The sequence below is a fragment of the Hippoglossus hippoglossus genome, chromosome 22 (genome assembly GCF_009819705.1).
Source record: "Hippoglossus hippoglossus isolate fHipHip1 chromosome 22, fHipHip1.pri, whole genome shotgun sequence".
Lineage (NCBI taxonomy): Eukaryota > Metazoa > Chordata > Actinopteri > Pleuronectiformes > Pleuronectidae > Hippoglossus > Hippoglossus hippoglossus.
In genome coordinates, this window is record NC_047172.1 from 14426827 (window position 1) to 14444692 (window position 17866).

A 17866-nucleotide genomic window follows, 5' to 3' on the forward strand; every position below is an offset into this window, starting at 1 on the left:
TATTTATGCAAACTCATAATATATTGCTGTTGTTGTAGTCTGGCTGGGTTTTTATGTAAAGTCTGTGAATATGTATGTAATTCAGCACAGTTGTCGACGGTATATAACAGGATGTAATTTATTATTGTACAGGGACAAGGACTTTATGTTGCTGCTATGTCAATAAGAAAGTATAGTATGTGTGTATAGTGTGTGCATATGTGTCTGTATTTGAAAAAGAGGTCTGACGTTATGGAGGCTTGAATACCAGTGAGTCCCATTTCAGTGGGAGCTGAAGCCTTAAGGAGCCAGTGCTTTTAAATACTACATGCTGAGGATTCCTGGCTCGTAATAAGATCCAGATCGACCAGAACAGGCTGCTACGCAGACCCTCTGGTTCTTATGATGAGGAGAAAAAAATGTGCCCTGTGCATTGTTTGAATTTCTAAGTAGTTTGATGTAGGATTCTAGTAGAGACTGATGCAGAGCTGGTCAGAACTGTCCTCATGTGTCAAGGCTAACCAGTAATATAGTGTGTGTGTGTGTGTGTGTGTGTGTGTGTGTGTGTGTGTGTGTGTGTGTGTGTGTGTGTGTGTGTGTGTGTGTGTGTGTGTGTGTGTGTGTTCAGGCATTATTTATATTTTGGGCCCAAGGTGTGTCTCATGCATGCTCCTATAGTGAGTCGGGGTGTCGCCCATTATCTCCACTTTCCACACATGGTTCAGAGCAAAATAGACAGTGAAAATGATTTTTCACCACAGTTGCAATGTGGTTTCAATCTCTCGAATACGTCACAAACATACATTTTTGCATCACTTCCTGTCACTGTTTCAAAGTAAAAGCTCTCTAGTGTTTCTGTCTAAATCCATTCATTTGTTTTAACAAGGTTTTTTATTGTTTCAGCTTAACACTGAAGAGTCCTGGCATTTAGTTGAGTAAATAGGCCTATGAGGAAATAACGTAGTCATACCAGAAACCTCACGTAGCAGCTTTGCAGCAGAATCGCAGCAGGCATGTCCCCAGTGACACAACTCTGTGTGTGTGTGTGGGGGTTTGTGTCAATTTATTTGCACAAACAAACACACAGTAGAAACTGAATCCACTGCATAATGAGAGAAATTTAGTTTTTTTTGCAATCTGAGAATGACTCAGTCTGATGTTCAGGCAGCCTTCTGAAGTCCGTTCGCTGTGGCTTTAGTCTGACCAATACTGTAGTGTTGGCATGACTCCCTCGTTCATTGTGTGTTTAACAGCGAAAGGGATTCCACAAACCATTAGTCTCCCCGTCTGTCACTGTTGGGCAGCTTCCCTCTCCGTGACTCTCCCCGTCTGCGATGCTGGGAGGCTTCCCAGGGAGCCAGATCAGACGTCCCCAGAGTCCAAAAGAACAACCACACCCACGGGAGCCTTGGCTTCCTCTGACTCCACCTCCCTGGGTCATCGAGGTTATCGTGATGTCAGTGCCCTTGTGCTATCTTTACCCAAAACTCTATGCGAGTTGTCTACTTCTTCCGATATGCCAACCCCCTCTCTGTTTCTCTCAGTAATGAGGACAGATCTCCTCATGAGATTTAGATCAATAATGGCAGATGAGGCAAAGCAGGAGGAGATCCACGACGTGCAGATCTGCCCACATGAACTCATCTCTCCCAAATCTCCCATCTATTCCCCAGACAATTGATCTGACATCCATCGAGGGGCCAAAGCCTGCACTTATTGCTTTTTATTAGCACTGATCAAACATGAACACTTGTTAATGACCAACAAAAACCAGAGATGCAGCGACTTTGCTTTAGAAAAAGGCTACGAAAGAACAGATGCATTGGAACGGCTCCACAGCAGCTTCTCATGGTGATTAGACAAAGACGTCACATGTCTTTGACAGCATTTGATGCATTGATGTTGACTTAGCTTTATCCCTTCACAACTAGAATGATGGAATCTATTAGCTGGGCAGCAGTATGGCTAATCAGGGCTGAAGCAGACCTAACCACTACGAGAATTAAATCCCAGTTGGAGGCAGATGGTTATGAATTTTTTCTACATTTGTTAATTGGATACGAGCTAAGTTGACATTTTTATTTTGAATGTACCGTGGACTGCCTTCTTCTGGAAGCAGCCCAGTTGGTTAATATTCCACAGTGAGTTGGAGATTATGGAGGAATGTGGATCTGTTTTAAATGTGTGTTTGATGCTTGTTACTTTGCCATCAGCATCTTGGAGAGGGGCGTTAAGCAAAATTGTCAAACTACAAACAGAGATGTAAAATGCATACTTTCGTGAATGGAAGCAATAAAAACTATGTTGTGAGTAAAGATTTAATGTTGCAGAAAAATGATATAATCTCTTCATCAAAGCTTTGCTTTGCAGTGTTGCATATGTGCTGTGGGACGATCGTGTCGAAGCAATACGATACAGAAATACAGCTCCAACTGTTAATGATTGAGTAAATATCCCGTAGCTTGTAGACTGGTTTTGTGTCCATGTCTGTATCAGGAGGAGACTGTTGATATTAGTCCCATGTGTACTTTCTGATTAGTCTTTTCTTCATGAGCAGAGACACATTATTTACTGGGCACGCAATATGGACCGTGCCAGAATGGCAAATGTTGCGTGTGCCAAAGAGTTTGCTCTAATCAAGCATTGGCTCAAAAGCCAAGACGAGATGGCATTGCCATGTTAAAGACTCTCAAGACCTGAAACCCTCCATGGTGATTAAAGAGCTCTGTTTGCTCCTGGTTTTCTCTCTGAGGCACCAGTTTGTCCCGTGGCGGCATGTCAGGAAGTAAATTGCTGGAAAGGGTCCGGAGGGGAGACTTGGCTTTTGTATTAGTTGTATTTCTAGAGTGGACCCCAATGGAATGGAAAAGAAAGACAATCTCCTGTTCCCGTCCTGTGGATGCCATCCATCCATCCATCCCTCTCCCTCCTTTCTCCCACACGTTCTCAGGTTTTCCAGCCAGTTAAGGAGAGAAGTCCAACACTGAGGTTGCCTCTCAGACAGGTCCCAGGGGAAGCTGGTGAAGGGCTCTGAGCCCCGTGATTGATAGACCAGACCTCTCAGTCATCTTAGAAGAACGGCCCCAGGCTGGGTGGTCCACAGCGATTGTACCAAATTAACGATTAAAGATTTCTATATAGCAGAGGAACCCATTTAACTACATACGCTCCCTCCATTCTCAGCCCGCTGCATCCCTCTCTCTTTACTTTCTCCCTAATTTTGCATAAGCTGCTATTTAATTTAAATGCCCACAGCAGTGCCCTCCTCAGAAGAAGTTTAACTCGCTTAAAGTAGTCCTACAGAATTTATTCTAATTTGGTTTAGGACAGCATCTCCAATCAAGAAGCTTCAAGGATTTTGAATCGAGGGAATTTGAGCAAATATTTCTGACCAGTTGCCAGAGGAATGCACAGCACAATTGAATGGAGACGGACAATAAATTAGTGAAGGGTGACAAAGTCTTTTGTTGAACAGGGCTAAATGGATAGACAACAATTGGATGTTTTTGTCTGAGTGGATACAGACCAGTCTGGGTCTACAGTCTTTGTATCCAAGGGTGACAGTAATAATGCGCAGCTTGAGCGCACTCTTGCAAGCCGCTGCCTGTGCCACTCTTATGTTTTCTACACAAATGATTGTAGAAACGAGCATGAGAACGGATGCATCATTAAATTCGTCATTCTTGGCTTTTTTTTAATATAATTATGAATATTTCACGGTCAGGTTGTCGCTGTGGTGAATGTTCTTTCCAGTTTCCAGTACAGTAGCCAAGGATTCCAACACAAGACTTAACTAAAATTATTTACCAAGCCTTGTTCCCAAATTAGAATTTAATTAATCAATCACACAGCAAAGACAATCTGTATCTTATAAATGCATTGTTTAGGAGGCAGCCAGTATTTAAGGAGGGCTGTTGTCAACTCCTGTATGCTGAGTTTCAGCAGCTGGTTTTTAAAATTTACTGCAAACAAATTGCCCCGAGGGAACAATAAAGATCTAGTGAAAAAGACTCTTGATGGCCAGCATTCTTTAGATCTAAGGGGTACAAAAAAGATTATATGTGCAATTAAAGTAATAAACATATTTTGTTAATGCATCTTGTAGGTGGAAACATACCAATTTTACATCACTGTTTATTGTCAGTGTGATGCTTCTTAAATGATCAGGCGTTATAGGGATAGTTCACCGAAAAATAAAAAAATTCCCTCAAACACTTCACCCACCCCTCCATCAGCATAGTGAGGAGTAGATAATGTGTGAATTTTCATTTTTCGGTGAACTATTTTTTTTAAAGCTGCACAAGACTTTCGCAACACAAACTGAATTTTGCAAGACGTTTTTAAAGACAAGCAGAGTATTGAAACTTTTGAAACTGCCTCTCAGATTCACGTTGAAGTTGTAACTGATTGCCGAGGTCCTCTCCTTCTTGCTAATAAGCTTTATTGAGACTCCTGAACCACCCCTACTGGGCTACCCTTGGCATGTGCGTCCTGCTGTCACTCAGGCCAGACTTTCCCTGATCCTATCACCGCAGGAGGACGTGCCCACCGCCCAACCACAACATCTCATTACCCAGAACTTTTGGATGGGGGATTATAGGGGTGTGGAGAAAGATGAGGAGGTGGGCAGACGGGAACAGGGGTGTCGCCATGACACAGTTCCCCCCTTTTCCCCATTGCCCCCTTCGTTCTGACCCACTTCTGCTCTGTCAACCCTCAGGTACACTGACCCTACTTGGTCCACTGGGTCACAGCAGGACCAAAACATAACTCAGCTCCAGGACCTTGTTCCCAGAAAACCTCCATGTGGCACACATTCCAGGCACTCCTGGGAAAATGACACAAACTCATGACTGATTGCTGGGCTGTGTGTTTACACGGTTGTTGTGTTGGTAGCTTCTACATGTTGAAGTGTGGGGAGGTCTGTTTTCCTAGCAACTGGGTTCGGAAACTCAAAACTGCACAGGGCACTATTCTCACAATTTTCAAACTTTGAAATTGAATGGTTAAGCGTCTGAAACATTGAAGGGGTTTTACGTATGGTTTCCCTTTTGCTTTCTGTCCAGTGACATAGGTTCATGAAGATGACAGATTGACAGACTATAGAGAGGTCACTCACTCAACACTCTGGTTAGCTGGAGTTTTGGTCACAAACACAGTGCGACTTTTTCCCCTTTCCCAGAGCACTCTGCCAGGAAAAGAGATGTGTTATCTTTACTGGCAAGGCTAGTTTCTCGCATGCGTCACCTCTGTGTTCAACCTTCTTTTCGTTGTGGCAGCAAGTTTTGTGAAATCTTATTTTTACTGGCCTTGGTGTGAATCCAAAGATTGTCATCACATTTGTTCCTGTTTTCTAAGAGTGGAAAATGCTGGAAATTATGATTCCTCTCCATGCTGGATGATGATGCAAGTAAAAATTAATGTGAACAGGACTAATTCCACCACTAGCCATGAGAGCCACAGGACCTTGGCTATCGGGACTAGGAAGCAACGTACAGCAATCATGGCTTTAAGCTGGTTCATGACTGTAACTTGATTTGACTGTGAGAAACAGTTCCATCATTTTAACAAGCATGTCGGTATTTATAGAGCCCTCTTCAACCGAACACACATTTTCCGTCAGTAGTTGGATCTTCTCCTTTGAACATGATACTACGCAAAATGTCTTCATGTCAGTTTGTGTCAGAAAGCTGTGCTACGAATAATCACCCTGTCTCTGTTAAGAAACATTATACATCCTCGTATACAAACTATTTCTATTGCTATTTCTTTGTCCAACATGTTGATACAGACACACATACAGGGACCTCCTCTGCCATATGATCGTCACATTGACCCCTCTCGACATTTAATGGAGCATGCAGGGTCCTGACTGGGTGTCCAATTAGTAATGACATGATGTTTTCAGGCCTCTGTCACTGATAGTATGGCATTAATAAACCCACCATGTTTTTCTTTTGCATTTAGTGCAGTACTTCTGAGAACCTGTCATGTACACACACCTGAACCACAGATTTACATGTGAGCTATACCTTAATCATCATTCATCGTTAAAGCATTAGTCTCTTGTTTAGGCGAATTTGCACTGTGGTTGGTGATAAAGGTCAGGGCTGTCATGGAGGCTTCCTCGACTTATTTACGATATAAGCACTTCCTTCATGTGTCCCTGGGGGTTGAGGAGAGTTATAGGTAATATGATTATAAATGACGTCGAGTGTTATCGTTACATTCTCCTGGATGACAGTGCTGTCTTGTAAACGTGGTTGATGGGGATCCATTTCCACGCGCTCACTCTGGGGTCCCTTGAGGCCCAGCTGTGGGTCGGTCATTTCTCCTATTGCCAAGATGCTCACATCTGTAAGTTATATGGCCCCCCCCACCCCTCTTCTTTTCTCTCTCTGCGATGAATGCCATGCTTTGTGACAAAGAGGCACGTCACTGTAAGATCGTCTAAAGCTGTACTTTCTCTTCCTGTTTTGCAGCATACGCAGTGATTGCAAATGGACAAGTGGAATGTTCCAAAGGTTTTAAGAGGATGAATCAGACACACTGTCAAGGTAAGCTGTAAAATGTGTTGAAATAATTCTATGTAGTTTGATATTTTATGATATGATTTATCCTACTGCATACTTTTATAGGTGGTTTAATGCACGTACATTGAATATAATGGCATGGATGTGATAAAAATAGTCCATATGTTTCCAAGCACACACAGACCCCTTAGGATGCATATAAAAGTATCCCTTGCTGTATGTCTGGCTCCTATGGGAACCATGTCAAGACTACACTTAGCCTTGGTCCAGGGTCAGAGTTCAGCAGCCAATAAGCGCCTGGGGCTGCTGTTTTAATTGGTCTTCTGGGTTCTAAGTAGAGAATGGTACGGTAGGCTGCGATTATGGTGAATGTGGCTCTCTGAGTATTTTTGAGGGAGCTTTAGTTGCCGACGTGTTTGTTTCTCAGCCCTGCTAAATGTGGCAGCAGAAGAAAAGCTCAGCTCAGCCATCCATCTGGATACAAAAACAAACCTGTCATCTTTCCGTTCTCACCATCGCAGAGGATGCCATTTGGCTGCTGGTTCAAGAAGCGATAACCACCCACAGTGTCAACCCTGTAAATACCCTGTAGACCATTACGTTTGTAAATATACCGCATTGGAATTAGTCAACCAAATAAACCCTGGCTCAGAGACACAGGAAAAAAACATGGTGCTTGAGCCGTAACCAAGGCAACTGATGCTGACACTTTGGAAAACAGAATGACAGTCGACTTGAGCTCCATCACTGACTTGATTAATGGTGTCATAATCCAGGGGGCAATGCTTACTGAAGCCTGTGGAGTGTGTGCTCCAATGCATAGCTCTGAACACATCAATAACGGGCCTCATCCACTGGTTCAGCAAGTTCAACAAGTTTTCTTATACGTGTTATTATTGGCCAGTTAATTATTTCAGGTAATGATTGATCTGTGAAACGTATTTTAATAAAGAAAAGACATGTGGACAAGGACACACTTATGTTCCAATTGTGTGTCAATAGCCAACAAATGTGGAAATTTATCTTATTTATTATTCAAGCCTCTCTTTTATGATTGCTTCAAGATGTTCCTCCTTTTCAGTTGCTCATTCCTTTAGTTTCAAAAAAGCGAAGCTGACAGTTACCCACAATATTTACTGGAGCACTTTTAAGTCTCTGTGCTGTTGGGCTGCTGCACCATTCCCCCCAAAAAATTGTTTCTAATTTCAGGCCGTGCACCGGCTGCCAAGGAGGCAAAAACTCACTCTTGGATTTTGTCATTATTATCAGGATGCCTTCCAGCTCGCCAAACTGGGTGCTCCTTTTTCATGGCTATTTGCAGTATACTTTAAAAGAACAGTGCAGCGCTTGTCTCATAGCCTTTAAAATGCATAATTAACTGCTCTGGCTTTGTATCCTGACCCTTGTGGTCAGTGACGTTCTTGTACGATACGATAAGATGCCCCATCAGAGCCTTACGCTGCACTTTGAGATGATTCCTTATCTTCAAAAGTTCCTTCTTGAAAACTAGGTCAGCTGAATTGGCTGTTTGCTGCTGTGCCCACTAAGATGCATGTGGAGGAATGCTTTTGACATTTTTTATAAACCTCATAAAAGCTACAAACACTGACATTTGGCATTTATCATTTTGAATAATTTCTGGGTCAACATGTAGGAATTTGCTTATGAATAACTGCTGTTCCCAGTAATGGCTGCTTCGTCTGTATTTTGAGAGTGTGCCTTCACTATTGGCAGTCTCTAAATGGATGAATTTTGGCCCCATAAGTTATGTCTGGTTTGAGACTTCCAGAGTAGTCATAAGGTGCTCCCTTTGGCTATAACAGCCAATACATAATAAAGAGAGTGATGTTGCCAATTTCCTTTGGAGTCCCCATAAATTATGCAGGTGTTTATTTGAGTCTAGTTTTTTCCAGAGTTTAAAAATGGGTAAGGTCAGGTGAGGTTACAGCTGAAATTCAATAAGCCAGAGTTCGGAAACTTTTTAGAAGTGTTGCGGTCATTGGTATGTATCATTTAGCAATAAAACACAATCTTGAGAGAACTATTTGTCAATGAGAGCATCCGACCATGAACTCAAAATAGATGCTGAGATTAGTGCTGTTCATGACAGGTTGTCATGCGAGTCAGTTTCAATCCCAATCAACCCACCAGCAGACTGTAACAATAGCACTAATCTGGGAATCAACCGAACCATGGATTAAAGACCCCATGTGATGATGGCTGAGCCCAACGCTGACCTGAACTCTGACCAGATAGCATGCTGCTTAAAACTAAACCAAACTATATTATTGATCCAGTCTTTATAGTGTGAAAGTCAGCAGAGGGAAGCAATGATATCTGGGGTCTGCTTCATTGTCCTCACAGTATATGCCTCATCCTTACTCATCCAAACAGGTCTCTTCTGCTAACAGAGACAAAGGCTTGTTTACATTGTCAGACCAGAGACTGGAGGCTCAGGTTCCTCCTATGAGAGATAGAAGAGTGCAAAGAGAAATAAAATGATCTAAAAGAAACAACTGCACTACAAAAGGAACATTGAGGCATTCGCTGGAATTTGCTTCAGTCCACAGACTTGTATCAGCCTCAAATCCCTTATAAGCTCACTTTTTTCCACCAGGAAGCGAAACAACAAAACAAGAGCAGATTAATTAGAATTGGGGAAAATCTATGGTGGCAGGCTGTCGAGTTCCAGTCGTCAAAGCAATGGGAAAAGACCTAATGATCTACTCTTTGTTTAACACGGTAGAACAACAAACTTTGCCTGGACCCAGTGTGATCGCATGAATAAGCACCTGAAATATGTCCCCCTATGCTTCTGGCTGGCACGTCAACTGGCTCGCCTGGCCTTCATTTGACTTAGGGACTCTAGAGCTGGGGGAGCAAAGTCTACTGACCACCATATCAGTCAGGCACATGGCACGTGGTCAGAAAGGCGGAAAAAAAATCTAACTTTCACCCACTCACAGGATGGTGTGAGCTTGTTGGACACTGTAAGGGAAAGATGTGGTGAAAGATGATAATCTAAAACATTCTGTGATTTTTGTCTGTCTTCTTGTCCGCTCAGATTTCCAATTCAAGGTTACCACAGCCCTGAGAACGTTTAATATCTTGCAGTCACAGGGTTTTATCTTCAGTGTACTCTGGTTTACAGTGGTCAAATTTATTGTGCATGTTTCCCCTATGTCATCACTCCTCCTCGCTTTCACACAACTGTGTGACCCTCAAAGTCTCAGTATTTCATCACCTTCCAGCAGCTGGTGGTTCTGACTACATGATCTAAAGCAATATCTGCATATTTACATCATCTCTGTTGCCCTGCGAGCACGAAAAGCTCTGTATAGCCGACGTGAAACACTAAATCTGACATTGATACCTGTACTAATTTTGGTTAAGGGGCTTCAGCAGGAGTTCAGAAAATTCTTGCCAATGGAAGAAAAACATTACTTCATAATATTTCCATAATCAGAATGTACTAGATACTGCGTGACTGACCTGCTGCATATTTCACAGACATCAACGAGTGCCTGTTGCCTGGAATCTGTAAGAACGCTGAATGTCTCAACACCAAGGGAAGCTACAGGTGCATATGTTTACTCGGCTACTTGTTAGACGCTGACAGGAGTCACTGTGTCTGTAAGTATCTCACACACGCTGATCTTATCTAATGCTGTGACTATTTCCTTATGCGCTGAATTGGTTTTACGTGATGCTATCAACTCTCTCCTCAGCGGACAAGGCTGTGTCCAACCAGAAGTCACTGTGCTACCGATCGGTGTCAGCAGCAACATGCTCTCTGCCGCTCGGTCAACACATCACCAAGCAGATCTGCTGCTGCAGCCGAGTGGGCAAGGCCTGGGGCACTGAGTGTGATCGCTGCCCTTTGCCAGGATCAGGTACAGTCAAAGGTTTCCCCATTCTGCTCCTGCATGTAGACACATCCTCCTTGAGACTTAGCCTGTCATGGATCCGTAAAATTCAACCGTCCATATCTGGGTTTTTACTGGGCCTGCTCAAAAACCATTAGCTGGGTTAGGGTTATTAAGGGATATTTGCAGATATAAAATCGCACATGTAATCTTATGCAAGGGACAGCAAGGGAGCACATTCACCATTTTTCCTCTCTGCTGGGTATGTCAAGCTGTTCAAAATAAGCAAATGTGTTCGGAGTGAAAGGGGCCAAGAAATTTAACAGTTTTCATATTTTGAAGGCTACATAATAATGGGAGTCAGTCTTGTGTTATCACTCCAACCTCCAGAGAGAAACCCCACTAATAGATCGGCAAAGCTTCACAGCAGAAATAAATAGCTCGGCCAAGTGAAACATGGGAAGTACTTGTCATCTTTTTTTTTTTTCATACCGATCTAATCTTCAAAGTCTCAGAGCGAAACAGGCTGGTCTGGTGTCTGCACTGGCCGGTGATTCATGGGGTTCGTCATAGATCAGATATCACAGACACAGACCTCCGTGGTGATGCTCAGCCAGGACCAACACAGAGCACAGACACAGAGCCTCTGGTTATTTGGGACGCTGGCTTTTGTATTGCCTGACAAGCTGTTAGATCCATGTTCTGGACATTTCTTGCGACTTGGTAACAGGAGCCCACCAACTTTCATTCCAGACTCACTTCTATGATGTGGGTCCTGATCATGTATCGTCCCACTTCCCTCCACTTTAAATTCATCATTCAGTAGCTTATCATATCCACGTTTCCTGCATTTACACAAGAATTTTCAGCGACCACATGTCTGTCGTTACTCACATCTCTACTCCAGGCTCTTTTTGGCATAGAGCTGCTGCGGTTTTAGGTCAGGTAGGGGACACAGTGTGTCTGACTTGTAATGGATTCACCATCGCTGAGGTTTGTTGGGTTTGTTGGCTGGTCACTCTTTTTAAGTGACCAGCCAATCCTCTATTAGCCTCTCACTCACACCCCTATGTACAGCAAAGGGTTCAAAGGTCAGTTGGATCATCTATTTCCCTCACCAGCGTGGTTGTGCCTGTTTGTTGCAGATATTCCCTAAACGCTCCGAATTCTCTCCCTCTGTGACAGCTGTCACAAGCTCGCTAGCTCCGCAGCGCAAGCCGAAACCTGACCCCACACACAGTAAAGCACAGCATGCTCAACATAACAGTATTACACGGATGGCTTTTGGTATTGCTGTGAACATCAGACAAAAACATGAGCCACGATCACACTCTGGCAGCATTTTATATTAGCTTTAGAATTTGGAGAGCACGATTCAGAGGCAATGTTTTCTATGGCTCATTGTTTGCATGATGTGTTTCCTGCCTTGCAGAACATTTCAAGGAGATCTGCCCAGCTGGTCACGGGTACACCTACTCTCTGTCAGATGTTCAGATCTCTGTCAGACCTCTGGGAGAACATGTTCTGCAGAGCACAGGAGTAACATGGGATGAGCAGGGTCCAGTTTATCCTCAGCTTCCATCTTCCCTTCCGTCACTGCCGGTGCCCAGCAGGCCAGAGTTTCCCATCTACCCAGAGACACCACAAGTGCCCCAGTACCCCGTGTACCCTGAGTACCCTGAGTACCCAGAGACGCCACAAGCACCGTGGCACCCTCCGACTCCGCAGCAACCTCTCCATCCCTCCCAACCAGCCAGAGAGACACCTAAACAGCCAGGTGAGATTGAAATGCCTGGTGCATGGAACCTCTGCCAAGTTGACTTTAAGGTTGATAAATGTTTACTCTGAATGGTAAAAAAAAAGATGAAGAGATAATCCTGCTGAATGTTTTGTATCCAAACATGGTGTTCACTTTACCACTTGGATATTTTTACCACAAACCCATGGCATAAACAGTGCCGGGCAGCCGAGTCATTACAAAATAGGAATTTCTTTCTCACAGGATGTAAACGGATTAGCTTCTTTTGTAAGAATCCAAACATCAACAGGATGTTTTGAGCTCCACAAATACTTGCTTGATCCAAGGTTGAAAATATTCGGAGGAGTAGTCATGTTGGCCATACATCAACATGAAACCCCTGTGAGCATCACTGTGATGCACACGAGTAATCCGCATCAGCCATACATCTAAATCCTCAGGATTTCCTGCAAATGTATCTTTACCGATTTAATGCCTTTGTGATACTTTACTGGCACCGCTACAAGATTTAGATTAATGCGAGGAGACAATTATGTAAATATTTAGAGATTTTTATCTTCATTATCAGCGATATCTGTTTCCTCGTCTCTCTCTTTGCATTCTTCTTTGGCCAGCAGTCTGCAATGCTTTTATGAAACATCTTTCTCTGCCCCACCTACAAGATAAATGTACTGTAAGCTTTGTTTTATTAGAGTTAAACACCTCCAAAGCTGCATGTCGAGTACATACGTTTTTGGGTATGTAATGGTACTTGTTAATGTGAACTTTTGCCACTGATAAACATTTTCCTCTTCTCTCTGTCTGGTGGCAGATGTGGAAATTCTGATCCTGGTAAGTTCTCCCTCCCCGTCAGCCCCTTGTGTTTTTCCATGTTTATCTTAAAAACGATATGCTCTAGCTATCTCAGCTGGAGAGTTTGTTTATGATTATGCAACTTATCCAGACCACATTTTGGTAGATACACACAGCTAATTAGCAGTAAATATGATGGAAAAAAGCAGACATTAATATGAAAAATATGAAAAATATTCATTTTCTGACAAGCAATATTTGCTTGTTTTTCAGCCAGCTGTTGTGACTGACTCACCACTGAAATATCCAGGTATTTTTTTCCCCTCGACTTTACTCACACAGATCATATAACACTACTTCTTCTTCCTTTGACAAGTGCCTCAACGCTGCTGTTTAATGCCTCTTGTGGTTTTACTTTCCATGTCTTAGCTCAAGGGCAAATAGTAGTTTCACTCATACATAGACGTGTGATGTGTTTTTCTATAAATTGCTCACTCCTGCACAGTGGTGGCAGTCTCAGCTCTCTACCCTCAAGCCAGTGAAAACATCAACATTAAAGTTGGAAGATTACCAACATACAATGAGTCGACTTGATTTACTTTAGTCATTGTACTGTTTTCAGCCCAAAGAAAAGAGTGTATCATTTTTATCCAGCTGCCTAGTGAGTGACACCTGAGGCAGTGGTGGCTGGGAAAAGAAGTGTAGCATAATGTTCATGGAGAATGATTGAGGCAGTGTCAGCGTTTTTTTTTGTACTTGCACTCACCCGCTTCCTCGATCCCTCTTCACAGACACTTCTCCAGATTCCTCCATCAACCTGAGTCCAGATTCAAGGGAACCAACAGAAACACACCCATCCAGAGGTAAAAAACTAATTAGAATACACATATTAAACTCTAATACTTATTAGAGACATTTCCTTGATAATAAATCGGAGACTGTGATTCGCAGGGTTTCGCCTGTTCACGTCCAATCTCTTAGAGCAAGGAGGCGATTAAAACATTTGCTTCCTGTTCAAAGTAAATCTACAGTGTGTCTTTTTTTTGTGGAGTTCAACTTTGGTGGATTTTTACCTGCAAAGTTTGCGTATGTGTGACCGTCCCAATAATTGATGAAAGCTTAAGGAATCCTGGTTTTAATAAGCCAGTATGATCTTACTTAAGCAATATAAGCATCAACTTCTTCAGTTGTACAGAGTGCGATGAGAAACAACAGCCCAAACACATTATCAACCTTGTATGAACTGACAACATTCCCCTATCAAAATACAGAACAACCAAATAATAAAATAAAACAGAAAAACAAAAGAGAGCGAGGTAATTTCATCTTTACTCTGTATAAACCTGAGTACTCTTGAGTTAAGGTCCATAGGCATGATCAATGTTTGAGCTCATGAAGGAACAGGACAGCAACGCATAGGTTAAACAAACTGAACGGAATCACTTCCTGAAATGAGTCGACCGTTTCTCAGTTCAGTTCACCTGTCAGTCAGTTGTAAATTAAAATTCAAGGATACACTGACTTCATTGATTTGATTGTTGGGATGTTCTCATATGGAGACAATTCTTTTTTCCAAGCTAATAAATTCCTAACATGTTTACTCACACAAAGTAACATGAACTCAAGCACACACTTTAAAGTTCATTGTTGTTTTGATAAATGTCCCTAATAAAATTTAAATGCAGCTGTAATAAAGAAAAGTGTAGAGATTCACAGGTGATGCTGCAGCTGTGATGAAAGGAAAGTATTCACTGTGTGAGTGATTCATCAGTGCACATTCAATGATTGGTTCTCATGACCCCTGCATGATAGTCAACGGCTCAAATGGCCAGAATCAGGACCAGCAATTTCAAGAGTTATACCGAATTGTAGATCAAAAACTTAGAAGTCATTAAAATCCAGAGTTTGACCTTAATATTCATCAAGGAGCCATTAAAAGTTGTAAGTCAAAGAGCAACAGCTACCCTGGTTCTGAAAGCAGGGATCATGAAGAATCTTTAAATCGTTCTGCCACGTTTCAGCTCAGTGAGTGAGACTACAAATTCAGGGCTCTGGTCCAACACTGAACGACTTGTTTTTTTTAAATGAACTGATTTTAGTGATTCAGGACACTGACCAGGAATGTTTAGAACATCACTTACTACCTTCTCACAGAGTGAGAACAGCAGCAACACCGTGTATATGCAAATCACAGACGTCAGACTTGTTTTAGTCTGCAGCTGAACGGCAGCAATGAGCAGCGACTGACAGCAGACTATCCTCAGAACTGGGCAAGGAATCTGCCACGACCACTGAAGATTCTCCCCACCGCAGGCTCCACTGTCATTAACAACTGCAACCAGTGTCTTACTGACTGACTTTGGCGGAATTCTAGCAAACGTAGCTACCTCACATCCAGGAAAATATACACCTCGTCAGCAGCAATCAGTCCCAAACTTACAATCGTGAACCAGCAGACAGTTCACAGTCCAACCTATAAAAACACAGATAAACACTATATGTCTGTAATGACTTTTTCATGTGTTTAAATCTCTGCTCTAAAATATGTTGTCTTTCTCCTACCACCAGCAGCAAACCAAACTCCTCCAGCTCATTATTCTCTAAAATAAACAAGAATATTATGAATCTTATAGGTAATAAACAAGCCTTGAAACATCCTGAAAAAGTAACTACAATATATACATTTATATGTAGCTGTAAATTGCTAATAATATTTTTGCTAAGTAATACAAAATAGACAGTTGAATGATACGTTTTATTGTAAATTTACAAAACTTTTCAATGAATCTGATACACAATAAAGTCACCTGAATCTGCACCATACACCTCAATTAGCAATTCCTTAGATTAGTATATAAACAAAAATAACTTGTATATAAGCTTTTAGCTTATTACACGGGTTACAAATCTAAAAACAGTGGGTGGGTATGGAGCTGTAGGTCAGCCATGCACTACAACAGCATGAAGCTGAACTCTTCATTTTTTATGCTTTCTGTCAACTGCTGGCAGACAAGCGATGTGTCTCATGAGGCATTTTTGCAAGATGACCCAAGGTTAGGCTGGGGAGAGCTTGTATTGTGCTTTCATTTGACCCCTTTTCTCAAAAGCCAAGTTGGCTTGAAGATGCAGCACTGCACAGAGGGTGAGAGGGCGAGGGACCAAGAAAGAGTGTGCCTTTTGGACAGGGAATCTATCCTGTGTGGACAGAGGCCAGATTTATGAGTAATGGAGGAAGAAGACAGAGTGAAAGTATTTGGGGGATGGTGAGAGAGTGTGAAGAGCGATAGGCAGATTTACAGTAATCCTGTAGAAAAAGACACGGCGCTGTTAGTTTTGTCCTCCTCGGTCGTATACTCAGGGGCCCAGTTCAGTGTCTCTGTTTTACCACAGTCCATTTAAACTATAGAGATACAAGAACAACACTAATGTCAAGCTCTACTGTGCATGAGCTGTTACTTCTCGACGCCTTTGTCAGCGCTCCATACCACCTGTTAGATCACTGCAGTGCTGTAAAACCTGTCCTCTTGTCCAGGAACCCATCTATAAAACAGCAAGATGGGTTCCCATGCAGAGCAACATGTGTTACTGGAATCCTCTTAAATTTTTTACAGTGTTTGTAATGTTGTGTAACCCGTGGTAAAAAAAAAGAAAAACATCTTGTCTGCTTCCTGAGTAATGACTTTGCACATCTCTGTGGGTTTTCTTTTAGGTCATGACAAGTGTGCCACCACCCCCACCATCTGCGGACATGGGAAATGTATTCCTGTGCAGACCGGCTACACCTGCCAGTGTGAGCCGGGATTCAAGCTCAGCGCCCTGCAGACCAACTGCATTGGTAAGAAACAGTGATAGAGAGAGAGGGAGATGGGGTGAGACAGGGGTGACGGTTGGGCACTCAGAGGGAGGAAGGAGGGGGCACACACACACAGATATCCTTAAACCAGAGGCCCCAGCAGCTCTGTCTATCATCAGCACAAGTAATTCTTCAACACCAAACATTACACGGCACAGAAGCCTCGAGAAATGGAGCGAGCCAAAGTGAAAGGGATCCGTTTGTTTATGTTGACCCGTTCCGTGATGCCTGACAACAGCGTGCGGGCCGTCCAAAGAGCTGCCACAGTGTTGCGATCCCTTACCTCACAGTGAAGGCCTTGGCCGGAGCCTCTGCTCCGCCCGGCTCGGCTCAGGCCCATCGCTGAGGAATGCCTGTTTGTAGAGGAGCTCCAAAGTCGGAACTCGGCGAGTGAACTGTCTTTGCTGGTGAAGTGAAACTGCTATATGGTGTCACGTTCGATATACAGTCCCCTCATTCTCCATCTCCCATCACAGATGTGAATGAGTGTGACGAGGACCCATGTGAAGGGAAGGGCCGCTGCATAAACAACTATGGATCCTACATTTGCCAGTGCCACAGCGGCTACAGCCAGGTGATCACCCAGAACAGGAAGTTCTGTCAAGGTGAGACACAGCCCACGTGATAGCAAGAGATAAAATGTTCCCAGTCGATGGAAGTCACCACAGGCTGCTGTTAGCTAACTCTCTGTTCGAGCACCGCAAGGTCTCGTCCGTCAGTGCTCTTTATTTTAAAAAGCATCCTTTCCTAATTAATGTAGTGGAACACAATAGTCACTTTCTTTTCCGTTCTCCTTGGTTTTCATTCAAATTGGCAGACATTAACGAGTGCAGCATGCCCAACAAGTGCCAGAACGGCGACTGCGTCAACACAGAAGGATCTTACACCTGTGAATGCAACAGCGGCTACGCCAAGTCTTGGAGAGGCCTCTGCGAAGGTGACATGAATGCCTGCACAAGCACCTACGCACACACTCAAGTTCATATAACAGCACAAGGTTAGCCAGACCCATTTCTTAGCTGCCATGAGTTAATAGGTAGCTAAAACACATTTATTTTCCTATAGTGGAAGCCAGGAAGACAAC

General features: G+C 43.0%; 1 protein-coding gene across 1 annotated transcript in view; it reads left to right on the forward strand.

The window, feature by feature from the left end:
* The window catches only part of LOC117756081 (latent-transforming growth factor beta-binding protein 2), an 85835-nt gene that overhangs the window by 41944 nt on the left and 26025 nt on the right, over window positions 1-17866 (forward strand). Inside the window, 10 exon segments of the mRNA XM_034576398.1 lie at window positions 6462-6536; window positions 10023-10145; window positions 10241-10405; window positions 11811-12155; window positions 12949-12968; window positions 13203-13239; window positions 13721-13792; window positions 16639-16764; window positions 17259-17387; window positions 17600-17719. Of these exon segments, the coding sequence (XP_034432289.1) occupies window positions 6462-6536; window positions 10023-10145; window positions 10241-10405; window positions 11811-12155; window positions 12949-12968; window positions 13203-13239; window positions 13721-13792; window positions 16639-16764; window positions 17259-17387; window positions 17600-17719 (1212 nt within the window).